The 26,234-nt window shown below is 41.1% G+C and overlaps 2 protein-coding genes across 4 annotated transcripts in view; one reads left to right on the top strand and one right to left on the bottom strand.

Moving 5' to 3' along the window:
* The window catches only part of LOC148036628 (TOM1-like protein 9), a 122,591-nt gene that overhangs the window by 16,834 nt on the left and 79,523 nt on the right, over positions 1-26,234 (top strand). The window contains exons 1-2 of one of the 3 annotated variants that reach the window (XM_087678635.1): positions 20,284-20,442; positions 20,572-20,650. The exons of 1 other annotated variant lie outside the window; for it this stretch is intronic. In XM_087678635.1, coding sequence (XP_087534761.1) covers positions 20,417-20,442; positions 20,572-20,650 — 105 coding nt within the window. In that variant the 5' untranslated portion in view covers positions 20,284-20,416. Of the gene's footprint in view, positions 1-20,283; positions 20,443-20,571; positions 20,651-26,234 lie in introns of those variants that run through there. One more of the 3 variants, XM_087678634.1, reaches the window with a different exon arrangement.
* Positions 4,592-5,197, bottom strand: LOC148036630 (uncharacterized). The gene has a single exon (XM_087678810.1). The coding sequence runs from the start codon at positions 5,195-5,197 to the stop codon at positions 4,592-4,594; it is 606 nt and encodes a 201-aa protein (XP_087534936.1).

Raw genomic sequence — 26,234 nt, 5'->3', positions numbered from 1 at the left:
TTCCTACTGCTTGAGACTATCCCTACGGACAGATCTTTCCGCTACAGAGCTTGTCTTAGTCTCTCGAAGTGATAATCATGACCCTCTTGGAGTAGGGTCTAGCAACTAGCTTGGGGGTAGCCTAGCATGATCTTTTCTTTTATCACGTTTGTCAATGTTTTTAATTAGAGATCTAGATTCTAGCAAACACAAACAATCCTTTCAAACAATGACAATCGCACTATCGTGTAGTTCATAGCTTCACATAGCCAAGGTAGATCCTTAACCCAAGGTAACCTTACATTCTAATGAGGATTCTTCTTCCCATAAAGAAGTGTCGAGTACAAATCTTTCAACATTGTTAAGCAAGACACGAATTTCCCATTTAGGAGATCCTTATATCCCAGGATCTGCTCAGGAACTAGAATCTCATTCAATTCCTCTACTTCAGGCTGTTCATCTTGAACCATATCTTCTGGCACTTCACCAATAAAAGGCCTCAACAGGCTCACATGGAATGCATTATGAATTTTCCAATTCTCTGGCAATTTTAGTCTATATGCCACGTCATTGATCTTCTCTAAGACTTGAAAAGGGCCATAGTAATGTATACTCAGCTTTGGAAACAAACGTTCCTTGCCCTTCTGTTTTCTCAAACGTGCCTTTTCAAAATGCAATAAGACCCAATCATCCTTTTTGAATAAGAGTTCCCAACGATGACTATCAACAGCTCTTTTCTGTTTAGCTTGTGACTTTTCTAAGGTATACTTGACCTTTTTATATGCTTCTTCCTAATCTTTTACATAACGATCTACTTCAAAAATGTTATCTTTTGTTTGCAAAATGGGAGGCAATTTCTTTCCACCTTCCATAATCTCAAAAGGTGCTTTGCCAGTAGATGAGTGCACTGTATTATTGTATGCATACTCAACCAATGGCAAGTAGTGTTCCTAAGAAGTCTTATGATGTGAAACGTAAGAGTTCAGTAGATCTAAAACAGTCGAATTTGCTTCTTCAGACATTCCATTAGTTTGTCGATGGAAAGAAGATGAAAATTTCAGCGTAGTGCCCATGTTTTCAAACAATGCTTTCCGAAACAGGCTAGTCATTCTTGGGTCTATCACTCACAATTGACTGTGGCATTCCATGGTACTTAAAGATATTATGCATAAATATCTTTATCATGTGTTTTGACTTAACCTTTTTCCTTACAGGAATGAAATGTGCCTGTTTGTTGAAGCTGTAAATGATAGTCTAGATTCCATCATTCCTTGAAGAAGTTCTTGGAAGATCAAAAATGAAATCCATGGCAATACTTTCCCATGGCCTTTTTGGAATAGGTAGTGGTTGCAATAACCCTGGTGCCTTCTGTCTATCAAATTTGACCGTTTGGCATACAAGGCAAGATTTGACATATGCATCGACATTAGATCTCAAGGCTGGCCAATAGAAGAAAGTCTCTATCGCTTTGACTGTAGCATCAATACCATGATGTCCTGCATACGGTGGAGCATGACTTTCTAATAAAACTTTTGGCCTTAGTTGTTTTGTAACGCATAGTCTTCCATCCATCATGAAAAGCCTTCTTTGAACACATAATGATCATGATGCTGGCCATTGTTCAACTGTTCATTGATTTCGGAGAAATCTTCGTCATTAGCATACTGCTCTTTCATATCATCCAATTCATGGTGATAAGAAATTGAAACAACTGACACCTGTGGTTTACGAGATAAAGCATCTGCACCTACATTCTTCTTGCCTTCCACATGCACTATCTGAAAATAAAACATAGATAGGAAATTTGCTCAACGCATGTGTTTCTTTGACAATTTAGCATGTGTGAGAAAGTATCTAAGCGTTTGATGATCCGTTTGCACTACAAAATCAGCACCAAGCAAATGGTGCTTCCAACTAGAAAGTGCATGGATCTTAGCCAATAACTCTTTCTCATAAATTTGGTAAGTCCTTTCAACGACAAAAAGTACTCTACTCTCGTATGCCACAATTCGGCCATTCTGCATTAATATAGCACCAATGCTATTTTCGCATGCATCACATTGCACTATGAATGGCTTAGACAGATCTGGCAAAATAAGTACTGGATCTGTAGTCATTTTCCCCTTCAAACATCTAAATGTTGATTTCTCTTTGTCAGTCCATTGCCATTTGACATCCTTATTTTCAAGTGCATATAAAGGAGAAGCAATCTGTGCAAAGTGTCTTACAAATCTTTTGTAGTAAGAGCATAAGCCAAGGAAATTGTGGACATCATGAACAGTTTTCAAGTCTGGATAAGGGACAATTTCTTCTATCTTTGCAAGATCCATCTTCACACCATCTTTAGAAACTATGTGCCCAAGGAAGTGAATCTCTTCCAAAAAGAATTCACTCTTCTTGCCATTAATGAGCAATCTGTTACGCTTACGCTCATTAAAGACTGTAACTAAGTGTTTTTTATTCTCCTCTTCATTCTTTGAAAAGATAATCATATCATCAAAGAAGTAGGGGCGGAAAATCCAAACGTAGTAGGAGTATTGGTTAATCCAAATGGCATAACTAAAAATTCATAGAGACCAAATGTCGTTCTAAAAGCAGTCTTATGGATATCCTCTGGCCTGATTCTATTATGATGGTATCCACTTTTCAAATCTATCTTGCTATACATTCTTGCTCCTTGTAATCGATCAAGAATATCATCTATCCTCGGATTCGGAAACCTATTCTTGATTGTGTTCTTATTCAAGGCTATGTAGTCAATACACATTTACCAAGAGTCGTTCTTTTTCTGGACTAGCAACACAAGTAAACAAAACGGAGAACTACTGGGCTGAATTAGTCCCTTCTCTAAAAGCTCATTAACTTGTGTCATAATCTCTTTTTGTTGCGTTGCACTAACCCTGTACAGTGGCCTATTGGGCGGATTGGCCCCTGGAATAAGATCTATGGTATGATCTTCAGGTCTCTCAGGGGGTAACTCTCTTGGTAATGAATTTGAGAAACAGTCACTGAACTTATCCAAGAAAGTCCTTCTACTTTCATCTAGTACACACATTACTGTCAACTTCATTAACTTGCTTTGCAAAAACCAAGTACGCAGAAATATGATTTTTCATTACAGAAGTAATTGCAGAAGCAGAAACAACTGGGACAGACTCTCCTTTAAGCTTCACATCTAACACATGAGTCTTGCCCCTATGTACAAGAGTAATCGTTCTGTTGTAAGTATGCAAGATAGCATGCTTCCTGTGGCACCATGGAATACTCAATAGAATATCACAGCCCTCTGAAGGCATAATATGGAACTCCTTTGTGTCCACATAGCTCTGAATGTGCATACGGAGTTTGCCAAGGTGACATGTTTAGTATGTCCTGGGCATGCCAAATCAGCCTGTCCAATTAGTCCCATTTCCTTGGGGCATATACTCAACTTAGCTGCCAATGCCGGTGAGATAAGGTTTGCACGAGCTCCAGGATCAAAGAAAATAAGCACTGTGGAATCTTTGATCTTTCCCCAAGCTTTGCACAATTCTGTAGCATCATTAGCTGATTGATCTCCTACCATATCAGGCACTAAGCCAATGCTAGCTTTCTTTTGACTTGGCGCATCTTTATTCTTCGTATCTTTGGAAGATTGATGTGGGCACTTAAAAGCAATATGGTCTTTCTATTCACATATAAAGCATTTCCTAGCCATCATTAAAGCCTTTCTTTCTTCAAATGATTTGCCTAAAAGTGGCCTCTTCTGTCATTTGCCCTGTTTAAAAGAAGTCTGAGGCTGATGTTGAAAACTTTTCTTCTAAAAAGACTTCTTTGTAAAGTTGGTCTTTTCTGGAAATTGCTTCTTCTTCTTGTAAGGATCCTGCTTAAATTGAGAATCCTTCTTTTCAGTGCCTTTAAAGTTGTCAGTTTTTCCTTTCAACAATGCATTTGCCACACCAACATTTTTAATTAACTGTATCATATTTTTAACCCTAGTCTTGGTACAATAATACCTGATGGCTTCGGCCAAACCGCAACAGTACTTTTAAATTTGTTCTAACAAGGGCACTGTCCTGTAAGAACTCACGAGCAAAAGTGCTTCCCAAAATTTCTTATTGTACTCTTCTAAATCTGCACAATTTGCTGTGTCCAATTTATGCCATGCAGTCATGACATCTACTTCTAACGTGTTAGTTAACTATGAGGCTTCAAACAATTGTTTGAAATGGATCCAAGTGGCAAATGCATATCGTTGCATCAACAATATGTTCCACCACTGCAAAGCATTACCTTTCAAAAAAGTTGTAGCCTTCCGCACCTTAGAAGTCTCAGTAAAATTCCCTCCAGTGTAAGGTGCATCAAATTGTTGTATAAATGTCAAAACTTTTAACTTATCTTGCATATCACTGAAGTTTTCAAACTTTAATGCTTGATCACTCTCTTTATAGTCTTTAGGCTTTGCACTTTTTGGTGTCAGGTTGTCATAGGCAGGTGGTTGTAAAAAGGGGAGTCCCTTAGGTGGATTATCAACATTCATTTCATGTGTCTTAGCTGCCATATGTCCACTAGGCTGAAAAAAACCAGCCGTTGCATTTTGTACTCCAGGCATCAAATAAGGACTCTGCAGAGTCTAATAACCAGGCTGTAGACCAATATTAGCATAAAGTGGGTTCACTGCCTCAATAGGCATCATTCTTGGTGGCCCTCTGGGCAAGTATCCGTGATAACCAGTGGGTAATCCAACTATTGCTTGAAAAACTGACCCACCACCAAAGTAACCAGGATAAGTAGCAAATTGAGGAGGAATAGTCTGCTGTGCCACTTGTGCATAACTGCCTTGACCATTCACTCCTTGATCTTGTGCTTGTGCTTCTTGTGGCACTGGACTTGTCTCCATGTTTGGTGTCTTTTCCACATGCTCACGCACATTAGAGGTTTGCCTTTTTGAGCGCTCCATGGTATGGTGTGATGACTCAGCCTGAGAATCCTCATTATGTGACTTTAAATTTTTTTGCATATGAGGATTCTTTACAAGTTGTTGAAAAGAGCCAACCATATTGAGGAGTTGTGCCATAAACAAGTCCTCCTGTTCTTGCTCCTCATCTTGCGGTTCAATGTCGGTTCTAGAAGGTGCTGACACTTGTGCACCAATAATCTCTCTTCGGTGTCTATGAGCAGAAAAAGAACTATGTTCTTCATGAGGGAATTTTCCTTTGCCTTTGTCCATGTCTGCCATCTCTCTAGTCTAGTAATCTCTGTAAAACCTGTGTATGGCATTTTTCACCTAAAACTGACCGAGCTTAAATTCTTACAGAAAAGAATTCAAATCTTGTCAATGGAACCATGAAACCGGTCTATGACTCACATAAAGCGGTAGTTCCTTCAATTAATACCCGGTCTTTTCTCACACACATACAAACACAGAGACCTCACTCCCTCGCTCAACACCAGATTGGCCTTGAAGATTGGAGCCTTTCTCCGTATTTCTTTATCAATTAAATGTTGGAAAGTTACAAAAATGAAATGTTCCAAAATACATAACCTGTGAATAGTTGGTTTTCATTTAATGTGGCTTAGTTACAGTGACTTTTATTCCGTGAGCATTCTCACATGTGCATCTTCTGTCTTGGCCGGACTCATTTTCCTGCACCATCTCTAGTGGCTAAGCACAGAGTCCCAAACCACTGGCATTCTATTCTTCAGTGCCCATTCAATATGAAATTGGTCCTAAGGCTTAGACAAACCATTAGTCCAATTTGTCCCAATGCAGCTCTTCTGACTATGCAAAGATCCTAGCTTATTCCAAGAGAACTCTGGGGGTAAAAAGCAACAGCAACTAAAAAAAAGAAAAATAAAATATTTATACAAGTAAACAAGGAAAGCAACTGCAAAAGGTATCACCACTTGGTGATAGACCGTGTTGCCTTATGGGATTGGCTCAATTCTCGAGCCAGATCTTTTCTCTTTATGAGTCTATAGGGCTTTGTTTTTGTGCATGTAAGACTGCGGTGGAAGTGTGGAGCAAGCTTGTGTCTTTGTATTGGCACAAGACGTTTGCCCACAAGATCTCCCTTGAGAAGAAGCTGCGGATGCTCAGTCTCAATGACTCTCCTTCTATGAAGGAGTATATCACAAAAATGGAGGATATAAGCGATGAGCTTGCCTCTGTTGGATAGAAGCTCTCTTCTGTGGATATGGCTATGATTCTTTCAATTTAGTTACCCTCTTCCCTTTTCGATGTCTCCTACACCAACCTTATCACTTCGAGGACTTGTGAGAGACTTTTATGGGAGGAGCTTTCACCGCTTGACTTGGAGCATGATGAGTGACTCAGAGAGGTGGCATTCAGATTTCAGTGGTTTTGGCTCCGCGAAGGCATTTACAGCAGGTACAAGAGGGAAGAAGAAGAAGGAGAAGACCAAGGAGAAGAGAAAAGAGGATAAGAAGGATTTGAAGAAGAAGCCTAAGTGTCCACACTTTGGGAAGGGCACTCATTTGGAGGAGAATTGTTGGCAGAAGTACCCCCATTCAAAGCCAAAAGAGAAGGATTCGGAAGTGACCCTTGCTATGGCAGAGTTTGTCTTTATGCATATACTTGTTGAGGAGGATATGGCTCTTACTTCTTCTTCCCAGGAGAAGCCTTGGCTTGTGGATAGTGGCATTCTTCTCATATGACCTAGAGATAGGATTGGGTTCAGAATTTGAATCCAGAGAGGGCATTGTCACCATCAGTGACAACTCTACGACTCTCCTTCGTGGTGTGAAGACCATACCTCTCTTACTAGATAGACAATCTTCTTTTGCCAGAGTTCTTTATGTTTCGGAGTTTGAATCATAAGAGGATTAGCATTAGACCATGCATTTTTCCTTTCTTGAATCAACCATAAATCAACTTGGTTGAGTCTGAAGATAGTTTTTAATTCATCAATGTTCCTCCATTCTTTCTTGGCCACCCTATCCCACAAGTCTATCCATAGTTTGATTCCTTTTTGGTTGAGTTTGGTTGCATTTTTGAATTAGGTCTTATCAATGGGTACGAGAGAGCTACTTAAGCACATGGTGGAATTGCTGGAGGATACTTTAGCAAAGACACTACAACACGCAAGGTGATACAATCTTAGCTATGGTGTCCCACCCTATTCTACAATGTTGCTAAGTTCATGAAGCATTGTGACAAATGTTAAAGGACCAAAGTACCATCCATAAGGACAAGATGGAGTTGACCTTGGTAATAGCACAATAGCCCTTGGAAAAGTGAGAGATCGACTTTATTGGGCCAATCAACCCCGTAGCGTAGTACTCACAAGTGAAGTATGGTCTTATCTAGCTAGGTACTCACGTGGTCTTTACCAGAGATGTAGTGACTGTGGAGGATGAGTCTATTTGAGCAGCTCTTTGGACCAGCCCACTAGACAGTGGGCTTTACATGCTCATAGCCTTAGCAACGAGGTCTTTCCGCGAGCTTGGGCTGCTTTGGGATGTTGTTATGGTCATTTGAACATGGACGCGATTCAACGGGCTTCTCAGAGGAAGATGGTGGAGGGCCTTCCTGATTTCCCTCCTATTCACACCCTTTGCCTTAGTTGCTTGAGAGGCAAGCAACATCGGTAGCTACATCCCTAGGTTGCCACACAATGGGCCTCTTCATCCCTCAGGTTGTTTCACACCGACCTTTGCGGCCCTATGGGCACGATCATTCTTGGGAAGGCCAAGCATCTGAAGGTGATTGTTGATGACTTCAGTTGTTATGTGTGGCCTTATTTTCTGGAGTACAAGAGCGATGCGTACTCCCGCTTTTGCGAGTGGAAGGTGTTTATGGAGACACAACTTCCAAGGTCTGAGGTGTATGAGTAGATCACGGTAACGAGTTTACTTCTAATCTCTTTTTTGAGTTTTGTAGGGATCACAAGATTTGGGTGGAGTACTCGCATCCGAACACACCATCTGAGAATGGTGTGGTAGGGCGGGCAAATCGCACCATGGTGAAGATGGCTCGGGGTGGAGCATAGGGGCATTCCATATTTCCTTTGGGGTGAGGTTGTGGCTACAACTGTTCACATCTGCAAGTGCTCTCCAACTTCTGCTTTGGTGGACATGACCCCCTATGAGGCTTTCTTTAGGAAGAAGCCTTATGTGTCCCATTTTCGCATCTTTGTGTGCGAGGAATATGTCCATGTGGACAAGAAGAAGAAGTAGATGACAAAGCTGGACTTGAAGACACGGAAGCTTCTCTTCGTGGGAAATAGCACGACCACGAAGGGCTATCGGCTCTACGACCTGTCCACACAGAAGATTGAGGTGAGTTGGGATGTGATCTTTGATGAGGCTATGGTCTCCGATCTAGTTGATGGCTCTTGTGCAGGTGATATCTTCTCCTTGCTTGATCCTCCCCCTGTTGACCCTCCCCCACCCTCAATTCCTCTTCTTCCTTCTAGGTTCCCTACTAGCACCCCTCCCTCAGCATTGGCTTCCCCCCCCCTCCTACTCCATCTACCCTTGCTCCCCTTTCACCCTTGACGGATGCTCCTTCTTCACCAAGTATTTCCATTCCTTTAGCCTCCTCTCTGGAGTCTTCTAGGGGTTTGTTAGGAGGAGAGCCTTCCTCAGATCAGGAGGATGTTCCTTCACTTCATGAGGGGGAGTCCCTTTCTTCGATTGGCGCATTTGTAACCAGCCTTCCTCCTTGGATAGGGTGGTAAATAACTTGATTAAGCACTATTTACAACAATTAACAAATTCACAAAATCGAAAAGTATACTTTACTATATAATCTTGGACATTGGATATCTTGTTGGCCCCAAAACAAGCGCCCCTTTCGGTAATTATTTAACTTAATTGAAGAAGAAGTTGACGTACAATGGGATTCCCCCAATCCCTTTTGGTATTCCAACTCCCCTTGTTGTTCAAAATGACCAGCAAGTCTTTAATCTGATTTGCCCCTTGATTCGAGCAGTCAATTAGCCTTCACGTGCTTTGATGGAGATGGAAAATCCCCCAAATTTGGTCATTTGTTGGTCCCTCCACTTGAATAGGCTAAAAATAGCTTCAGCCCTGTTGAATCCAAGTCTTGGAGCTTCCAATTTCTGGTACACTTCCTGAGGCTGTTGCTAAACCCTAATTTCTGCTTTGTAGATTAGGGCTTATAGCAGTAGAAATCTGAAATTTATCAACCTTTGGTGATCTCAATGCTGCAATCTTTGGAGCAAGGCTGTAGAAAGGCCGGGAGATGAGAGAGAATGCTGAGGAGAGTGAAAATTCAGACTTTCTTCGCGAAGAACTGAAGAAAATCTGTCATTTACTGTTGCTGCCTTGTCTCAATAGCTTGTAGAAGCAAAGAACTGAAGAAGATTAGTCATTTACTGTTACTATCTTGTCTCAACAGCCTGTAGATGCTGTCACTTGTTGTTGATTGGTTTTCTTCTGTCCTTGGTTGCCTCAAAAGGTCCTCCAATGATTGGTTTTCTTCTGTCCTTGGTTGCCTCAAAAGGTCCTCCAATGATTGCAAATCAGACCAGCAACATCTCCTCCCTCTCTCTTGCAAGCTGAATACACTAAAAATGCCTCTCTAGTCTCTATAGACGTTTTTCAGTCTTGCATGGGCATTTTTGACAAGTGGCAGCATTTTCAAATGGTTTTTTTAGCATTATTTATAATTAAATATTAATTTTCAGTCTTTAAATACTGAAAATTAATATAATAATTATTTCGGTACCCTGAAAAATAATCAAATTGGCCAATAATTAAATTGGCCATGCAACTTCCATTCCGGAGTGTCTGCGCCATCTTTGACCATCAGATTGGTGTTAGGTACCATTAAATGCCATTTCTCTAGTGTCACTAACTGACATTGATGGCCAAATGAATGACCCAGGCCAATATCTAGCACCAGATGCCACGAAGTACCCGTGCGGCATAACTTATAGCAACTTTTGTCTTTGACATCGCGTGATTTTCTCAAGTCTCGGGCTCATAAATTTACTCTAACCCAAGTTATACCTCACATGTGCATCATTTACCTAACCATGTGATAAAAAAATAATCCACATGTTAAGTGAGGTTTCAAAAATACATATCCTCATGACAGCACTGTCAAAAGTGGTGCAACAATGGAAGTGTAAACATAAGTTATAATAAACTGTTGAAACACAAGACAAAAGAGAAAGGAAAAGAAAGAACATAATACAGAAGAGAACCCAGATGTATGCTCGGAAAATGGAATCCATATATCAGACACGAGATTGTCGCATACAACAGTGAGTCACTGGTTGCGTGGGCATTGACACTGACTCTCCTCTCCACGGGACCTCTAGGTGGTGAATTGACCAATTGAGGAGGAGGACCTGAGAATTAATAGGCAGAAATAATGCCATAAAATATGTCAGGTCGGCCAGCAATAAATTCCAAATATGACCATAAAATGACACAATTAAAAATGCCTAAATAACCTAAATAATGTGCCGAAGCCTCTGTAGCTTAGACACACACATGAACTGACATATCTGCTAACAAGCCTCCCCCTTAAAATCCTTGCAATTGTTTACGATTGCACTATTAAATGCATCTAAAGCAAAATAGTAGATTGGAATTTCCACAAGGCATCATAGTTAACATAACATTGTGCACTGTTGCTCAACCGTTTCATATCCCCAACACATGCTGAAAATTACCAGCCAATCATAACATACCATAAGACTCACAAAGAATCTTATAAAAAAACATTGCCAAATTATCATGTGACATGTCTACTTCTCATGAGCTCAACTCATTTGGCAAAACTAAACAATAGCATAGCATAACCAAGCATAAACCATGGCTAAAACACAAATGGCATCATAACATATGTTGTTGTCCTGGGAATTAGATGTAAACTATTGAAAACTGAGCATAATCTGATTATGAAGTGATCACTTGTTGATTTGAAAACTGATCATAAACTGCTGGAAATGTGACCCCAAATTGATCACAAACCTATTGCAAAAAGTGATCAGCAATCAATGCAAAAACTGATCCAAAAAGTGACCATAAACGGTTAAGCTAATAAAAAACTGATCTGAAACTAATTTCAATTTTAGTCTCAAAATTGAGGCAAAATTCATGCCAAATCGATCATAAGCGGATGCAAAAGTATAGTTCCAGTGCTCGGGTGAAACTCATACTCATGTGCATACATCTCACAGTGACTAGTACACCAAGTAGTGACCTCATGGCAAACATACTGTCAGTGGAGTACCTTGGATGCATATTGAATACATCCAAGATCTATTACATACAAGAGCTATCCATAGTTGGAGGAGTGGAAGTGCTACCTCCCCCTTGAGCATCAAGCAATACTCTGGACCCTTGCTGTGCTAAACCTGATGGAGTGCGAACTAAAGTCAGTTCTAACTGAAAGGTATCTAGGTAAAGCTGCAACAATTGAGGATGGTCCGCCAAGTCATCCTCTTCCATCTATTTGGCATCCATTGGTGAATAATTCTGAAATTTCACCAAGTATCTCCTGGAAACTTTACCTTTGACATTTCTTTCCTTGTGTGCCAAAATCTGCTCAGGTATCAAAATCTTATCCATCTCCTCAACTGCAGGTTGAATTTAGCAAACATATTCTCTGGCACATCACCATGAAAAGGTCTCAATAAACTGACATTAAAGGCATTGTGCATCCGCCAATGTGGAGGTAATTTCAGCCGATATGCTGCATCGTTGATCTTCTCCAATACTTGGAAGGGCCCACAGTATCTCGTACTCAACTTCGGATACAATCTTTCTCTTCCTTTCATCTTTTTCAGCCTTGCGTTTTTAAAATGCAAGAATACATAATCACCCTTTGCAAACTACAAAGCACGTTTGTGGCAATCAACTCCCCTCTTTTGCTTATCTTGTGATCTCTGAAGTGCATATTTTATCTTTGCATAGGCTACATCTAAGTTTTCCACATGATGATCAGCCTCAAAGATCTAATCGTTAGTTTGCAGAATAGGTGGTATCTTCTTGCCACTCTCAACCACCTCCAATGGAGCTTTGCCCATAGACCTATGCAGTGTGTTGTAAGCAAACTCAACCAAGGGCAAATACTGCTTTCATTGTGTCTTTGGTCTGAAACATAGCATCTCAAAAGATCTAAAAGTGTGGAATTTACTTCCTTAGACTGACCATCTGTCTGCGGATGGAAGGATGATGAGAATTTCAGCGTGGTACCCATATTCTCAAACAAGCCCTTCCAAAATAAACTAGTCATCCGGGGGTCTCTATCACTAGTGATTGACTCTGGCATACCATGATACTTAAAGATGTGCTGCAAAAACAATCGTGCCTTATGATCAACCTTTATTTTCTTCCTCATCGGAATGAAATGGGCTTGTTTGCTAAACTTGCAAATGACAGTCCATATCCCATCATTCCTTGTACGTGTCTTAGGAAGCTCAAAAATAAAGTCCATTGCATTGCTTTGCCAAGGCTTATTTGGAATAGGCAAGGGCTGCCGAAACCAAGCATCTTTTGCCTATCATGCTTTACCTTTTGGCATATAATGCATGTCTTAATAAAGTGTTCTACATCATGTCTTAAATTTGGCCAATAAAAGAAATGCTCCATTGCCTTGATCATGGCATCAATACCTTTGTGTCCTGCATACGAAGGAGCATGACTTTCAGTGATAACTCTAGGCCTTAACTGCTTTGTGACACATAGTCGTCCATGCATCATCAGAAATCCATCTCTTAGCACAAAGTATCCATGCCTTTGGCCATTGCAAAGTTGATCATAAACATTAGCAAAGTCCGAATTAGCAAATATATTGCTCTTTCATGGCATCCAACTCAGTGTGATAAACAATGCTGATGGCTGAAATTTGTGGTCTATGTGACAGTGCATCAGCCACAACATTCTTTTTACCATCAATATATACAACTTGAAAATGAAACATAGAGAGAAAATTTGCCCATCCCATATGCTTCTTTGACAACTTTGTCTACGTCAGAAAGTACCTCAAAGTTTGATGGTTTGGCTGCACTGTAAAATCAATTTCCCATTAAATAATGTTTCCACGTAGATAGTGCATGAATTACAACCAAGAGCTCTTACTCATAGAGCTACAAATTCTTTTCTGCACCATGGAGAATTTGGCCCTCATAAGCCACAACTCGACCGTCCTGCATAAGAACAACCCCAATGCTGATAGTACACGTATCACATTAAACGATGAATGACTTTCTTAGATCGGGCAATACAAGCACATGATCTGAAGTCATCTTTTTCTTCAACTTTTCAAATGCTTAAATTTCCACAGTTGTCCGTCTAAATGGCACATCCTTCTTCTGCAAGGCATGCAATGGAGATGCAATTTCAGCAAACCCGCTTACATACTTCCTATAGTAAGAACATAAACCCAAGAAGCCGTGGATCTCATGTATATTCCTCAAAGGTGGCCTTGATCCTATTGCCTCAACCTTTGCAAGATCCATGCGAATACCATCAGCCGATACAATATACCCCAAAAAGTGGATTTCATGCAAGAAGAATTCACTTTTCTTGTCATTGATAACCAGCCTATACTCACGCAGTTCATTGAACACAAAGTCCAAGTGTTTTTTACGCTCTGTCTCGTTCTTTGAATAGATACTCATGTCATCAAAGAAAGTGTCTACAGATTCTCTATGTGGCTTGAAGATATGATTCATCCTCCGATTAAAAGTGGCAGGAGCATTGGTAAGTCCAAAAGGCATAACAAGAAACTCATACAATTCAAAAGATGTCCTAAAAGCAGTCTTAGGCACATCTTTTGGTCTAATGCGTATCTGATGATACCTACTTTTCAAATCTATACGGCTAAATATGACAGTCTCTTGCAATCTTTCCATAACATCATCGATCCTAGGAATTGGAAAGTGATTCTTTATTGTGATATTGTTCAGAGTACGATAATCAATGCATATACGCCATGAATCATCATTTTTTTGCACCAAAAGCACTGGAGAACAAAAAGGAGATGAGTTGGGTTGAATCAACCCTTTTTCTAACAGCTTATTTACTTGACTATAATCTCCTCATATTGGACTGCACTGACTTTGTAGGGTGGCTTTTTAGGTGGGCTACTTCCAAGGATAAGATCTATACCATGATTTTTTGACCTTTCAAACGGTAGTTGCCTTGGAAGTGACCGAGAGAAGCAATCAGCATACATTTTTAGAAATGACATGCGATCCTTCTCTAACTTAGATACGTTTCCAACATTCTCACTATCATCTTTATCCTTAGTAAAAACCAAGTACGCCGAAAGATGATTTTTCATTACTTTAGAAATGGCACCTGCAGATACAATAGGGGTAGATTCACCTTTCAACTTTACATCAAGTGTGAGTACCTTTCCCTTATGCTGAATAGTGATCCCTTTTGCACGAGAATCAGTCACTGCATGCATATGGTGACACCATGGCATACCAAGCAATACATCACAACCCTCAAGTGGAGCAATGAAGAACTCTTCGCTATCCAGATATCCTTGTATATTCAATCGAAGCTTTCCAATGAGCGGTGTGACCAGCTCTGCATGGCCTTTACATGCCATTCCAACTTTCCCCATGGGTCCCATCTCATCCTCTCTAATAGCATAACTTATAACAACTTTTGCCTTTGACATCCGGTGATTTCCTTTGGATCCCAGGCTTGTAAATACACAATGTGCAACATTTACTTAACCATGTGATTAAAAATTAATCCACATGTTAAGTGAGGTTTTAAAAATACATGTCCTCATGATAGCATTATAGGTACTGGAGACTTTCTTGTCTCCCTCATAGCAAGTTGAGCCTCTCCACATTTCTTTGTGGTATCGACGACTTATGCAGGATTCTGGTGTTTCTCACTTTCTTTCTACCTCTTCAGGCCCACGCAGATCAGCTCGCTTACGAGCCCAACGGGATAGTTCACTTTGTGTAAACTATGCTCTTATGTCGTGGATTCTTCAGGATAGAGAGCCTACTATAGTTGATGAAGCTTTTGCACAGGATGTTTGGAGACAAGCTATGTAGGCTGAGCTGAATTTTGTTGAGCGCAATTAGACTTGGGAGTTGGTTGTGTGTCCTTAGGAGCGGAAGGTGATTGGTGTGAAGTGGGTCTTTAAGACCAAATCTTGCTGATGGTTCCTTGAACAAGTAGAAAGCTGGGCTTGTTGCCAAGGGTTTTACCCAACGTGCAAGATTGTACTATTTTGAGACTTTTGTATGTACGGCTTGAATGTCTACCATTTGACGTTCAGGCTAACTTGGCTATTGCTGCCCATAATCATAGGTTTGTTTACCAGATGGACATCAAGTCCGCTTTCTTGAATGGCATCCTCAAGGAGGAGATTTATGTCTCCCAGTCTCCAGGTTTTCTTGTGTGAGGGAAGGAAGACCATGTATATAGGTTGCGGAAGGCCCTTTATGGCATGAAGCAAGCTCCCAGGGCTTGGTACTAGAGGATTGATTGATTCTTCTTACATAGTGGCTTCCATCGTTCGGTACAAGACCCTAAACTTTACTACAAGATTGAGGGTGACAATTGTGTTTTGATTATTTCGTATATGGATGATCTTATCATCATTGGGAGATCTACACAGGAGGTTGATCAGACTTCGGAGATTTTGGGATAGGAGTTTGACATGACGGATCTTGGGATCCTTCACTTCTTCCTTGGATTGGAGATCTTCGTGCTTCTTTCAGAGTTTGATTTGGCTAAGTGTTTGCCGCTTTCTTACCCCATGGACCCTGAGTCCAAGCTTGTGGCAGCAGAGATCCCCTTCTTGATGCTACCTGTTACAAGTGCCTTGTTGGCTCCTTGATCTGGCTTATTCATACTTGGCTAGACATCTCGTTTGTGGTGGCTTTGCTGTCTTTTTTTATGAAGACTTCTACCTAGGATCATTGGATTGCAGCTTTGTACGTTTTTTGGTATTTACATAGGACTTGGTCCTACGAGATCATGTATGGAGAGGGGGTTACTCTTTCTAGATGGAGTGACTTTGATTAGGTAGGTGATGTGGATTCCAGACGGTTCACTACAAGTTATGCTTTCACCCTTGGATCGGGAGCTATCTCTTGGAGCAATAAGAAGCAACCTACTATTGCTCTTCTTTCTATAGAGGTTGAGTATCGTGCCCTTTGTTTTGGTGCCATGGAGGCTGGAGCAATAAGAAGCAACCTACTATTGCTCTTCTTTCTATAGAGGTTGAGTATCGTGCCCTTTGTTTTGCTGCCATGGAGGCTGTTTGGCTCCGTTGTGTGATGGCGGAGATTGGCTTCGCTCAGATAGGACCTATGGTGCTACTCATGGACAATCGGAGTATCTTTGTTGTGGCAAAGAATCCAGTGTTTCATGCTTGCACGAAGCACATTGAGGTTTAGTATCATTATGTTCAAGAGTTGATTGCGGATTTCAAGTTAGTGGTGGCCTACTGTCCCATTGAGGACAATGCTGTAGATCTCTTTATGAACCCTTTGCCTTAGGCTTCTATGCTTCATCACATGAGGTTGTTGGGTCTTCAGACACTCCTAGGATCTGTGAGGGGTGTTAGCCTGCTTGCTTTAGTCATATCAGTTTCTCATCTCTTGGTTGTGAGCTCCTATCAGAGTGTGATGGAGACATGGGAGCTCTGAAAGTCTAGTGTGCATTTCTCCCATTTTAGGCACATTTCTTGTGCATTTTCCTAGTCTATTAGGAGATTTCCACCTTTGGTTAGTGTCATACTACTCCATGACTGGTGATTGTTTTTTTCATTATTTTTCCCATTTTTTTTTCAATAGTAAGACTGCATTAACTGCAATCATTTTTGGGCATTTATTGCAGTCATCCAGATTTGGGGCCTCTTGCAACAATTGGCGAGATTTGGAGGGTGTTGGCTATTGATAGCCATCTCATTGATCACTCTCTCACTTCTTTTGCAGGTTATCTCCAGCACACTTCTCTCCGACACTCTCCGTCATTGGTGCTACCTTCATCATCCTAGCTTGATCTGGTGCCTCACTGACGCTTTGGGCTACGTGCAGGATTGATCAATCCTCATCATTGTATTCAGCATTCTTCAGTGGGTGCACTATTCTTCCTTCATTTTTTGTTTCCCCCTCTCTTTCTCTCTCTCTCTCTCTCTCTCTCTCTGTGCTCGTGTTTCTTCTTTGGTCATGCACTCTCACAGGGTAATCGTTGGAGTAGAGGTAGAATGTTTGGATGTTTTAGCTCCATTCTTCTCTCCTAGACGAAGGGGAGGGTATTTCTTCCAACATTTCTCTTGAGTCCTTTGGATGTGTCCCCTTCCCACAATATGGGCATTTAGGCTTCTCCGAGTTGGAGTTAGAGACTGTCTTTTAGACTTTGACTTCTCTTTCTTCTTCTCCTCGTCAGAACTTGCAACAGAAGCTTTGGTGGAGGTGGATCCACTAGCTACCTCTTTGGCGCACTCTTCATGCTCCAAAACAAGTGTGGCAAGCTCCTTCCATAGAAGCTTCTCATAGGTCCTCGATGTAAGAAGGCTAGTGTAGAAGACACCAAATTGGGGAGATGGTAGTTGAGTCAAAAGAATCATAGCCATATCTTGTGACGAGGGCATCTTGTCAAGGGACGCAAGCTCATTCCTCATGTCCTCCAACCTTTTGTGACGGAAATCTCTTTGTCTCTCAGAGGAAGGGACAGAGACCTCATTCTCTGAGTTAGCAAAGAACTAGTGATATGACATCTTCGATATCCAACAAAGAACTGGTGATAAGACATCTTCTATAAACTGCATTTTGATGAGACAAGCCCTCGAGCAGTGGAAAGCAACTGCAAGATCTTGAAAGATTCAATGTAGATGGTCCCCTAGGAAAGTAACTGTCCCCTGCACACAAAAAGGTTGTGTTTGCTGAAAACCAGGATGCAGAGACCTATCGTTTGCGAATCTAATTAGTCACCCGTGCCATTAAGTTTGCATTTGTTGATGCAGACAATAGTTGGCAGCAAAACACTGGAAAAGAGGTGCGAAAAAAGGCCGCTTGCACTCTGGAGTTTGGAGATTTGGGATGGTCGTGTGAGCAATAGATTTGGAATAGTTGTTAGCAAAACACAGATTTGGGAGGAGTTTGGAGTAGTCTGGGATGGTCGTCTACACTCTGGAGTGGTTGCCTCAGCAATAGATGGTGTGCTGCAGCCCCACTTAGCTCTCTATTCTCTCTTTTGGCTTTGATACCATGTGAGAGTGTGCAACGGAATAAGGAACTTGAACACAAAGGAAGAGAGAGAGAGAATCTACAAGAGAAGAAAAGAAATCTGTATTGAACAAGAAACAAATGCTGAATATAGGAGGAGGATTGATCAGCCCTTGCATGCAGCCCACAACATTAGTGAGGGCACCATATCAGGCTGATGATGACGGTAGCATTGGAGATAGAGGAAGATGACGGAGTTGTAGTGTGCACTTGCTAGAAGGAAGGAAGATGACTTCATGATAATGAAGTGTGGAGAGGGGCAGGCTATAAATAGCCAATAATCCCCAAATCCATTCGACTTGCCCCAAAAGGATGCAAGAAAGCTATCCAACTAGCATTTGATATTGGTTGTGCTAGTAAAAATGCTAGAAAATTACAGGTGACATAGAAAAAATGCCAGAAGGCATGGACAATTAAAGAGGTTTAGGGCTTAAGGCTTAAGGTTAAGGGCTTAGGTAATGGGAAGAAGTTAAGAACTTAGAAGAAGATTGAAGAAGATGATGAAAAAGGAGGAGGATGGAAGAAGAATCAAGAAGATGAAGGATGGAAGAAGAAGAACTTAGAAGGAAAGAAGGAAGGAGAAGAACTTAGGAGGAGGAGGAGCAGGAGTGGTGGTGGTGAGTCTTATGCGATCTACCGTGTCCTTAGTAGGATCTTGAAACGTTTCAGGGTACTATGGTCCTATAGGAGGTGATCGTTGGAAGAACTTTGGAGATGCAACGAAGAAGAGTAGAACATGCACAAGCATCATCAGTATCCGATATGAGCACATCTTCTTTATAGTTGTCCTTGTCAAAATCAGTTGGAAGAGTGGAATGCTCAGGACACTCGCAAGCTCTAGACACAACCTATGCTAACTGCTTTTGTACAATCCAGGCATTCATAACAACACTCCAGGTTAGGTAATCAAGGTCATGTAATTTGTCATCAGTGGAACAAGGGGGAGCCATTTGGAGAGGATAGGGGTAGAAAATAAAGGAATGAAGTGGAAGAGAGAGAGAGTGCAGCCACACCAACAGCACAGACTACACTAAATAGAGTTCACACAGTGTACACCAGCTGATCACAAAAACAATTGCAGCAGTTAGGAAAAGTCAACGATCAGCGAGGGCAGATCTGTAATCAGCAGAAAACAGCAGCAGGAGCATAGATCCTGAATATAAGATACTATTTTAGAAGTGGATGCAACAATGAAAGCATAAATGGATGCTGTAATAAACTGCTGAACACAAGGACAGAAAAGAAAAATACAGAAGGACATTGCAAAGAAGGGAACTTAGAAGAATGCTCGAGAAATGGAATCCATATACCAAACACAAGACAGTTGTGTACATTAGTGAGTCACTGGCTATGTAGGCAATGGCACCAGCATCCTCTCTCCAACAGAACCTATAGGTGATGAATAACTGACAGTGGAGGCAGAGCTTGAATAAATAGGTTAGAAAGAATGCAAAAAATGCATCAGGTTGGCCAGCATTTAATGCCGGTTGGCCAGCATAACATGCATAGATAATCACTAATGTGACCTTTGAAAAATGCCTAAAATACTCTAGAATACATGGTTTAGCCCAGACTCTCACATGAGCTGACTAGACTGCTAACATGCTGTCCAATGGTGCTGGTTCCATTCTTGCTCTTTTTGCTGTCCATCAGCACAATGAGGCAAGATGGGAATTGCAACCTGGATACATAAGTGAGCTGCACGGTCCTGTTCTCTCAAGTCTTTGGAGTCAGGATCCGTGTGAAACCACGTAAATTCTACATAGCATAAGAACAAGTTTGTCATCATGATCAATGCTGCAAGCGAACTTTTTCTTTATTGCTCCTGAGAGAAGAAACAGGAATCCTTTATAACCAAAGCAAGCACCTGCAGTTGGTATACAGAGGTGACTGCAAATAAATGAGAAACTTTTCACATCCAAGTAGTTTTCTGCTGGAGTAACCTACATGGCTAAGGTGCTGTCATATGTAAGTATTAGCCTAATGGTTCCCACTTTGATTAAGAGAGCAGTTTACTTCAGTACGCTTGCAAGCATGGAAGCACAGAACTGGAGAGAGGTGAGAACTCACTGCAGAGGTGCAATAGCATGGTAGCAGGTGGCCACCATAAAAAGCGGAGAAGGGTGGTTGCAGGCTGACGAAAAGCAGAGATCACACAAGTCCTGTCAATGAACAATTTTTTATACTGGACCATGACATGTTAATACTGCAATCATGTCTTTTCATAACAGTTCTGCCATGAGATGGTCAAGCTCATAATTTCAAATATGTGAGTAGTCTGTAATGGAGCTGTTTCTTAGTGGCTTGCTGATTTTCTTTCCTTCAAAAAAGGAAAAGAGCTTTTGAGCCTTTATTGGCCTAGCTTGTACTGATTTTCCAAATGTTTGTTGATGAGCAGGCATGCAAAGGATGCTGTCAAAGCTGTTAAGAAACGGCTGGGAAATAAGAATCCAAAGGTTCAGCTGCTTGCTTTAACGGTAGGGATGTTGTTCATGAAGATTGCATTTGGTTCAGTTACAGAGTTTAAATTGTATCAGACATGGAGACTGTTCGGGCCATTTCTGTGTTGCATGACTATGTTGTTTGTGCTCTTGAGTATGAACCCTGAAAAGTTTACTAGTGCTGTGAGTTTGGTTTGCTGCATTTCTCAGGGAATTTTCTGTGAAAACCCTGCTTTGCTTGTGCTATCGAGTATGAACCGGCAAAAGGTTATGGTGTCCTTGCTAGTGGTGTGGGTTTCTTTTTCCGGATTTTCTCAGGGAATCTTCTGTGAAAACTCTGCTTTGCAATTCTACAATGTATAATGCGATAGTTCTCTTGGAATAAGAAAAGAATCATCAAAGTATTAGTTCAGATACTTGAAGGTATTGCTTACCATTATGTCAAAAGAGAAATTGAGATTACGGAAGGAAAAGGCTTTCATCAATGTAAAGGATGTGCAGTATGTGAGGAAAGTATCATGCATTTCAAGGCTGGTGATATGGACCTGTTTTATTTAGTTCAACACAAGTAATCTTTCATTTGACAGCTGCTCCCAATTAATCTTTCATTTGAAGAGGTGGTGGTATCTCACCAATGCATTCTATGGAGGCTATGCTGGGTGGTTCTCAAGTTAATGTTTACTCTCCATAGATAGAAGAACACAAGCCTTTAGGATTGAGTCTACGGTTAAGGCACTTGTCTTGCATGATGAAGCGGGTCAATGGGAGGTGGTTGTGATGTTGACAAACGGGCTTGGGAGCAAGAAGAGCTCCAAGGTGTATAGGCACAGATGAGGGAGTTGACTGCAACAGAGCTTGTAAGTTATCCCTCTTTTCAAATGATTCGCAATTGCTTGTTGATTTTGGCAAGTTCAAACTTGAGACCATCAATCTTAGGAAATAAAAAAATTTATACATCTCATCTGGGTGAAGATCATCTTTGCCCGATGGTAAAACAAATTATAGGTGTTACATCCTTGGACATTTGAATGGGCCCCAGTAGCATGGGTCACAATTGTCATGAAGTGACTAGTGTGAATGCAGTAGGGGCACTTCAAGGTTAGGGCAGTTGAGTCCTATTTATAGGACTCTAGGCCGATAGGCCGACATGTTTGTACATTAGCATAGTTTGCTAGTAGTTCCTAGGCTCAGTTGTTGAGCTAAAAAAATGCTACATTACAAACTTAAAACATGCAATTAGCTCTTTAAAACAGCCCCAAAACATGTGTTTATCAAACTTTATATTAAAGTTACCAAACTTACTTGGAGAGCGTTTGTATCCCATAAGCTAAACCCTAATTTGGGAGGATCGGCACATCTATAAGTAGAAGGCTGTCCTTCCACTCAGCCTATGCTTTCTTTGCAAACTCTCGACTTGTGGTGCCCTATCTCCATTGCTGTCTACACCCTTTCTCGGTAGATACCTTAGTTCGTGGTGCTGCTAGCTAGTGTGCAGCTCTTGTGACCTATCTTGATTGCCCAGATTGCTGTGTTTGCTGCTGGTGACTCCTCTACAGCCTGTCCATGCATATTTTCAACAGTCACTATCATCTTTTGGGTCTCTCGATAGTTGTGTTTGCTGTAGAAAGCTCTTTCTCAGCTTGTTTGTGGATATTGCTGCAGCCAGGAGTCTTTCCAAGGGCAACAGAAGGCTGCATTTCGCAGTCCTAGTTGTCATTTGCATCATCTGCATCATTCTCAGCCTACTTCCCACTGTCTATGAGCTGCCATTGCTTTGTTCAGCCTGATCCAAACACTCGAATCTGTGTTTGTAGGTGCTAATCACACACGGACGCTGCTTGTTGCGTTTTGGGATTTGTACAAAGTACGACATACTTTCCAGCTCATCTCTTTGCCTTAAGCCTTTAGAGACCTAGGCGTTCGAGGTTTTGTATTCACTCCCTGCTTATTACAATGAGCATTGTATTATTTCTTATTTATCCATCTTCCATCTTCATTGTCTCTAAGTTACTCTTCACCTTTGAGTTGAATTATTATCACTCTATGCTTTGTAATACATATATCTATATCATCTCTGTGCAAGTATCTATTTATATGGTATTAGAGCTAGGTACTGTTTGAAGAAACCTAGACCTTGATCAGAAAGCTCGACATCGGAAATAGGAATTCTCAAAGGAAAGATGACTTCTAACACTTCCTTATCACTTTAGTCTTCAACGTAGCCTATCCCAAAAATCGAGTAGAAGTGGCTTCACAGCTTGCTCCACGAGATTCCGACAGTGGTAGAGAAACTTTTGACATCTCTCACTAGCCATTTGAGATTTACCTTTTGAGTTTGACTTGATTTTTATGTATGGAGCCCAATAAGCCATTGAAGGTAAATATGACCCTTTCCCTTTAGATGGTGGACATAAATTTAAAGATGTTGCAAGATCGTTGGAGCCGCCATTAGACATGGGCCCCCATTGGAGACACACGAGACTATGTTCCATTCTTCCAGCCTAATCCATCTACTCTGGTGTAAGATATATAAGTCTCTACTTTTGTTTCTTGTTTTTTTTTTGCTTCTACATCTATGCAAGATTTTGGAATAGGTTATGAGGTATTTTAGTTTGTTGACTACAGGTAAGTCATGAAGAGGATCGATTTTTGTATGCTAACATAGGGAGAGGTAGATATAAGAAAAATTCAAATACTTCTTCAAGCTTTCCTTCTTTGAGATTTACTTTTTCTAGTTAGTTTGATGTTGGTGTTTCATCTTCATTTCCTTTTGCATCTATGTTTTAATTTTCATTATTTAATTTACAAAATCAATTAATTGCATTTGCACCATCATTTGAAATCCACTCGAATTGTAGGGACCGGTTAGGCACGGAGATCAAGATAGACTATCGTTACACGTGCTGAGAGACAGAGAGAGCAGAGTAGAGAGTGAGTCCGTTTTTAGGTACAATGATGAGTGTGTACCTTTAGGTTTTTAGATAGAAATATATGTGTAAGTACAAGTGCTAAGGGTGTGTTTACACCTGAGCACATTTAAAAAAAGGCACGAGGCCTTTATTTCTAACAACCTCCCATCTAAAGGCAATGTGCCTTAAGAGGAGAAAAGAATCAGCTAAGTCTAGGTATGTACTGAAATACATATATCTATCCAACTCCCATCATCTGTCGGCAAAGAGCAAACCACTCTGCTGGAAGACCCTTCGTGAGAAGGTCTGCAGGGTTATCATTTGTATGCACTTTGACAAGCTCAATGCTCTTGCTGTCAAGTACATCTCTAATGAAGTGGTACTTCACCTGTATGTGCTTTGTCTTTGCATGAAAGACAGGATTCCGTGCTAGCATGATAACACTCTGACTATCACAATGGAGAACATGTAACTCTATGATGCGAAGCTCTCCCACCAGACGTGAAAGCCATAAAGCCTCCTTGCATGCCTCAGTGGCAGCCACATACTCTTCCTCTGTAGTAGACAATGCAGCACACTTTTGTAGCCTGGAGATCCAAGAGACTGCTCCTTCTGTGAAAGTAAACACATACCCAGAAGTGGACTTCCTGCAGTCCGCATGACTAGCATAGTCTGCATCCGTAAAGCCAACAACAGATGCCTTTTTCTTTCCAAAGCAGATGCACAACTCCTTTGTTCCTTTGAGGTATCTCATAATACCTTTCATTGCATCCCAATGCTTCTTGTCAGGGGTTGCCATGTATCTGCTAACCATTCCGACTACAAAGGCAATGTTAGGACTTGTAGCAACCATAGCATACATCAAACTGCCAACAGCTGAAGCATATGGTATCTTGGCCGTTTCAGCCTTCTCATCATCAGATGTAGGGCTGTCCTTTGCACTAAGTTTCACATATGGAGGCAATGGAACCCCAATTGTTTTCCCCCCCCTCCATATTGAAACGTTGCAAAACTTTAGAGATATACTCCTGCTGAGATAGATAGAGTAAGTCTTTCGATCTATCTCTGAGTATTCGCATGCCAAGAATGTGATTTGCATCACCAAGATCCTTCATGTCAAAGCTGCCATGAAGACTTTGCTTCAATGAATCCATGGCATGAGTATCCCTGCCAGCAATCAGTATGTCATCAACATACAAAACCAAGATAGTCAGGCTGCCATCTGTTGCCTTCTTGGTGTACAAGCAGTGATCCACCTGACTTCTATGAAAACCTTGGGACTGCATGAATGTATCAAACTTATGATACCATTCTCTTGGTGCTTGTTTCAGCCCATACAAACTCCTTTTGAGTTTACATATCATTTTTTCCTTCCCTTGTTCAACAAACCCTTAAGGCTGCTGCATATATATATCTTCATGCAGATTACCATGTAAAAACACAGTCTTTACATCCATTTGTATATGCTCCATATCCTCAACTGCAACCAAGCCCAAAATGGTTCTGAATGTAGTCATCTTGACTATAGGAGAGAAAATCTCATCAATGTCAATTCCATGCTCCTGCTTGTACCCCTTTGCAACCAATCTTGCTTTGTACTTTGGTGAGGAACTAGAAGTGACCTTCATCTTGTAAACCCATTTGCATGGAAGGGTTTTCTGCCCTTTAGGCAACTGCACCAAGTCCCAAGTACCATTTTTTTCAAGAGATTCCATCTCTAATAGCATGGCTTTATACCATTTGTTGCTGTCCTGTCTGTCCATTGCTTCCTTGAAGCAAGACGGTTCACCACAGTCTATCAACATGACACAATCAGCCACATTAATTGCACTAGGAATAAATCTGTCAGGTTGTCTAGTAGCCCTAGATAATCTCCTAACCCAATGGTCATTGTTTGTTGGCTGTTCTTGCAAATTTCCATTTTCAGCATGCTGTCCTGGCATTTCAGCTTGCAAATCAGCATTAACAGCTTGTTATCCTAGCTGTTGCTGCACATGTAATGGCTCATTTTCATGGGCAATAGCTGACTGATCATTTTCAGTATCATTTCCTGCATTTACAGGTTCATTTACAACAGGTATTTGCTGGTATATAGCGGGCACATTTTGGTGTCAAAAAGGTATTTCTTCCTAGAATACAACCTTACGGACCTCCTTAGTCTTTTCGGATTGTTTGTGCATGTGATCTTCCTGGAAGATAATGTCATTATTGCGTACTATTTTCCTTTTCTCGGGATCCCACAATCTATACCCCATTTTATCCTCGTCACCATATCCTAGGAAAATGCATTTACAGGACTTTGACTCAAGTTTGCTGCGTTTTTCTTTACGAATGTGTACAAAAGCCTCGCAACCAAACACTTCCAGATGAGCATATGAAGGTGGTGGCTTGCCCGACCACACTTCTTGGGGAACCCCCCCTCCCCTTGCTCTTAAAAGGTATTTCTTTCCAGAATACAACCCTACGGATCTTCTCAGTCTTTTCAGATTGTTTGTGCATGCGATCTTTCCGGAAGATAACGTTATTGCTGCGTACTACTTTCCTTTTCTCGGGATCCCACAATCTATACCCCATTTTATCCTCGTCACCATATCCTAGGAAAATGCATTTACAGGACTTTGACATAAGTTTGCTGCGTTTTTCTTTACGAATGTGCACAAAAGCCTCGCAGCCAAACACTTTCAGATGAGCATATGAAGGTGGCTTGCCCA

Source organism: Lygodium microphyllum, chromosome 5, assembly GCF_053477565.2.
Source record: "Lygodium microphyllum isolate KBCC chromosome 5, Lygodium_microphyllum_v1.1.10, whole genome shotgun sequence".
NCBI classification, from domain to species: Eukaryota; Viridiplantae; Streptophyta; class Polypodiopsida; order Schizaeales; family Lygodiaceae; genus Lygodium; species Lygodium microphyllum.
Note: the sequence above shows the minus strand (reverse complement) of the source record. Positions and strands in the feature narration are given on the sequence as shown.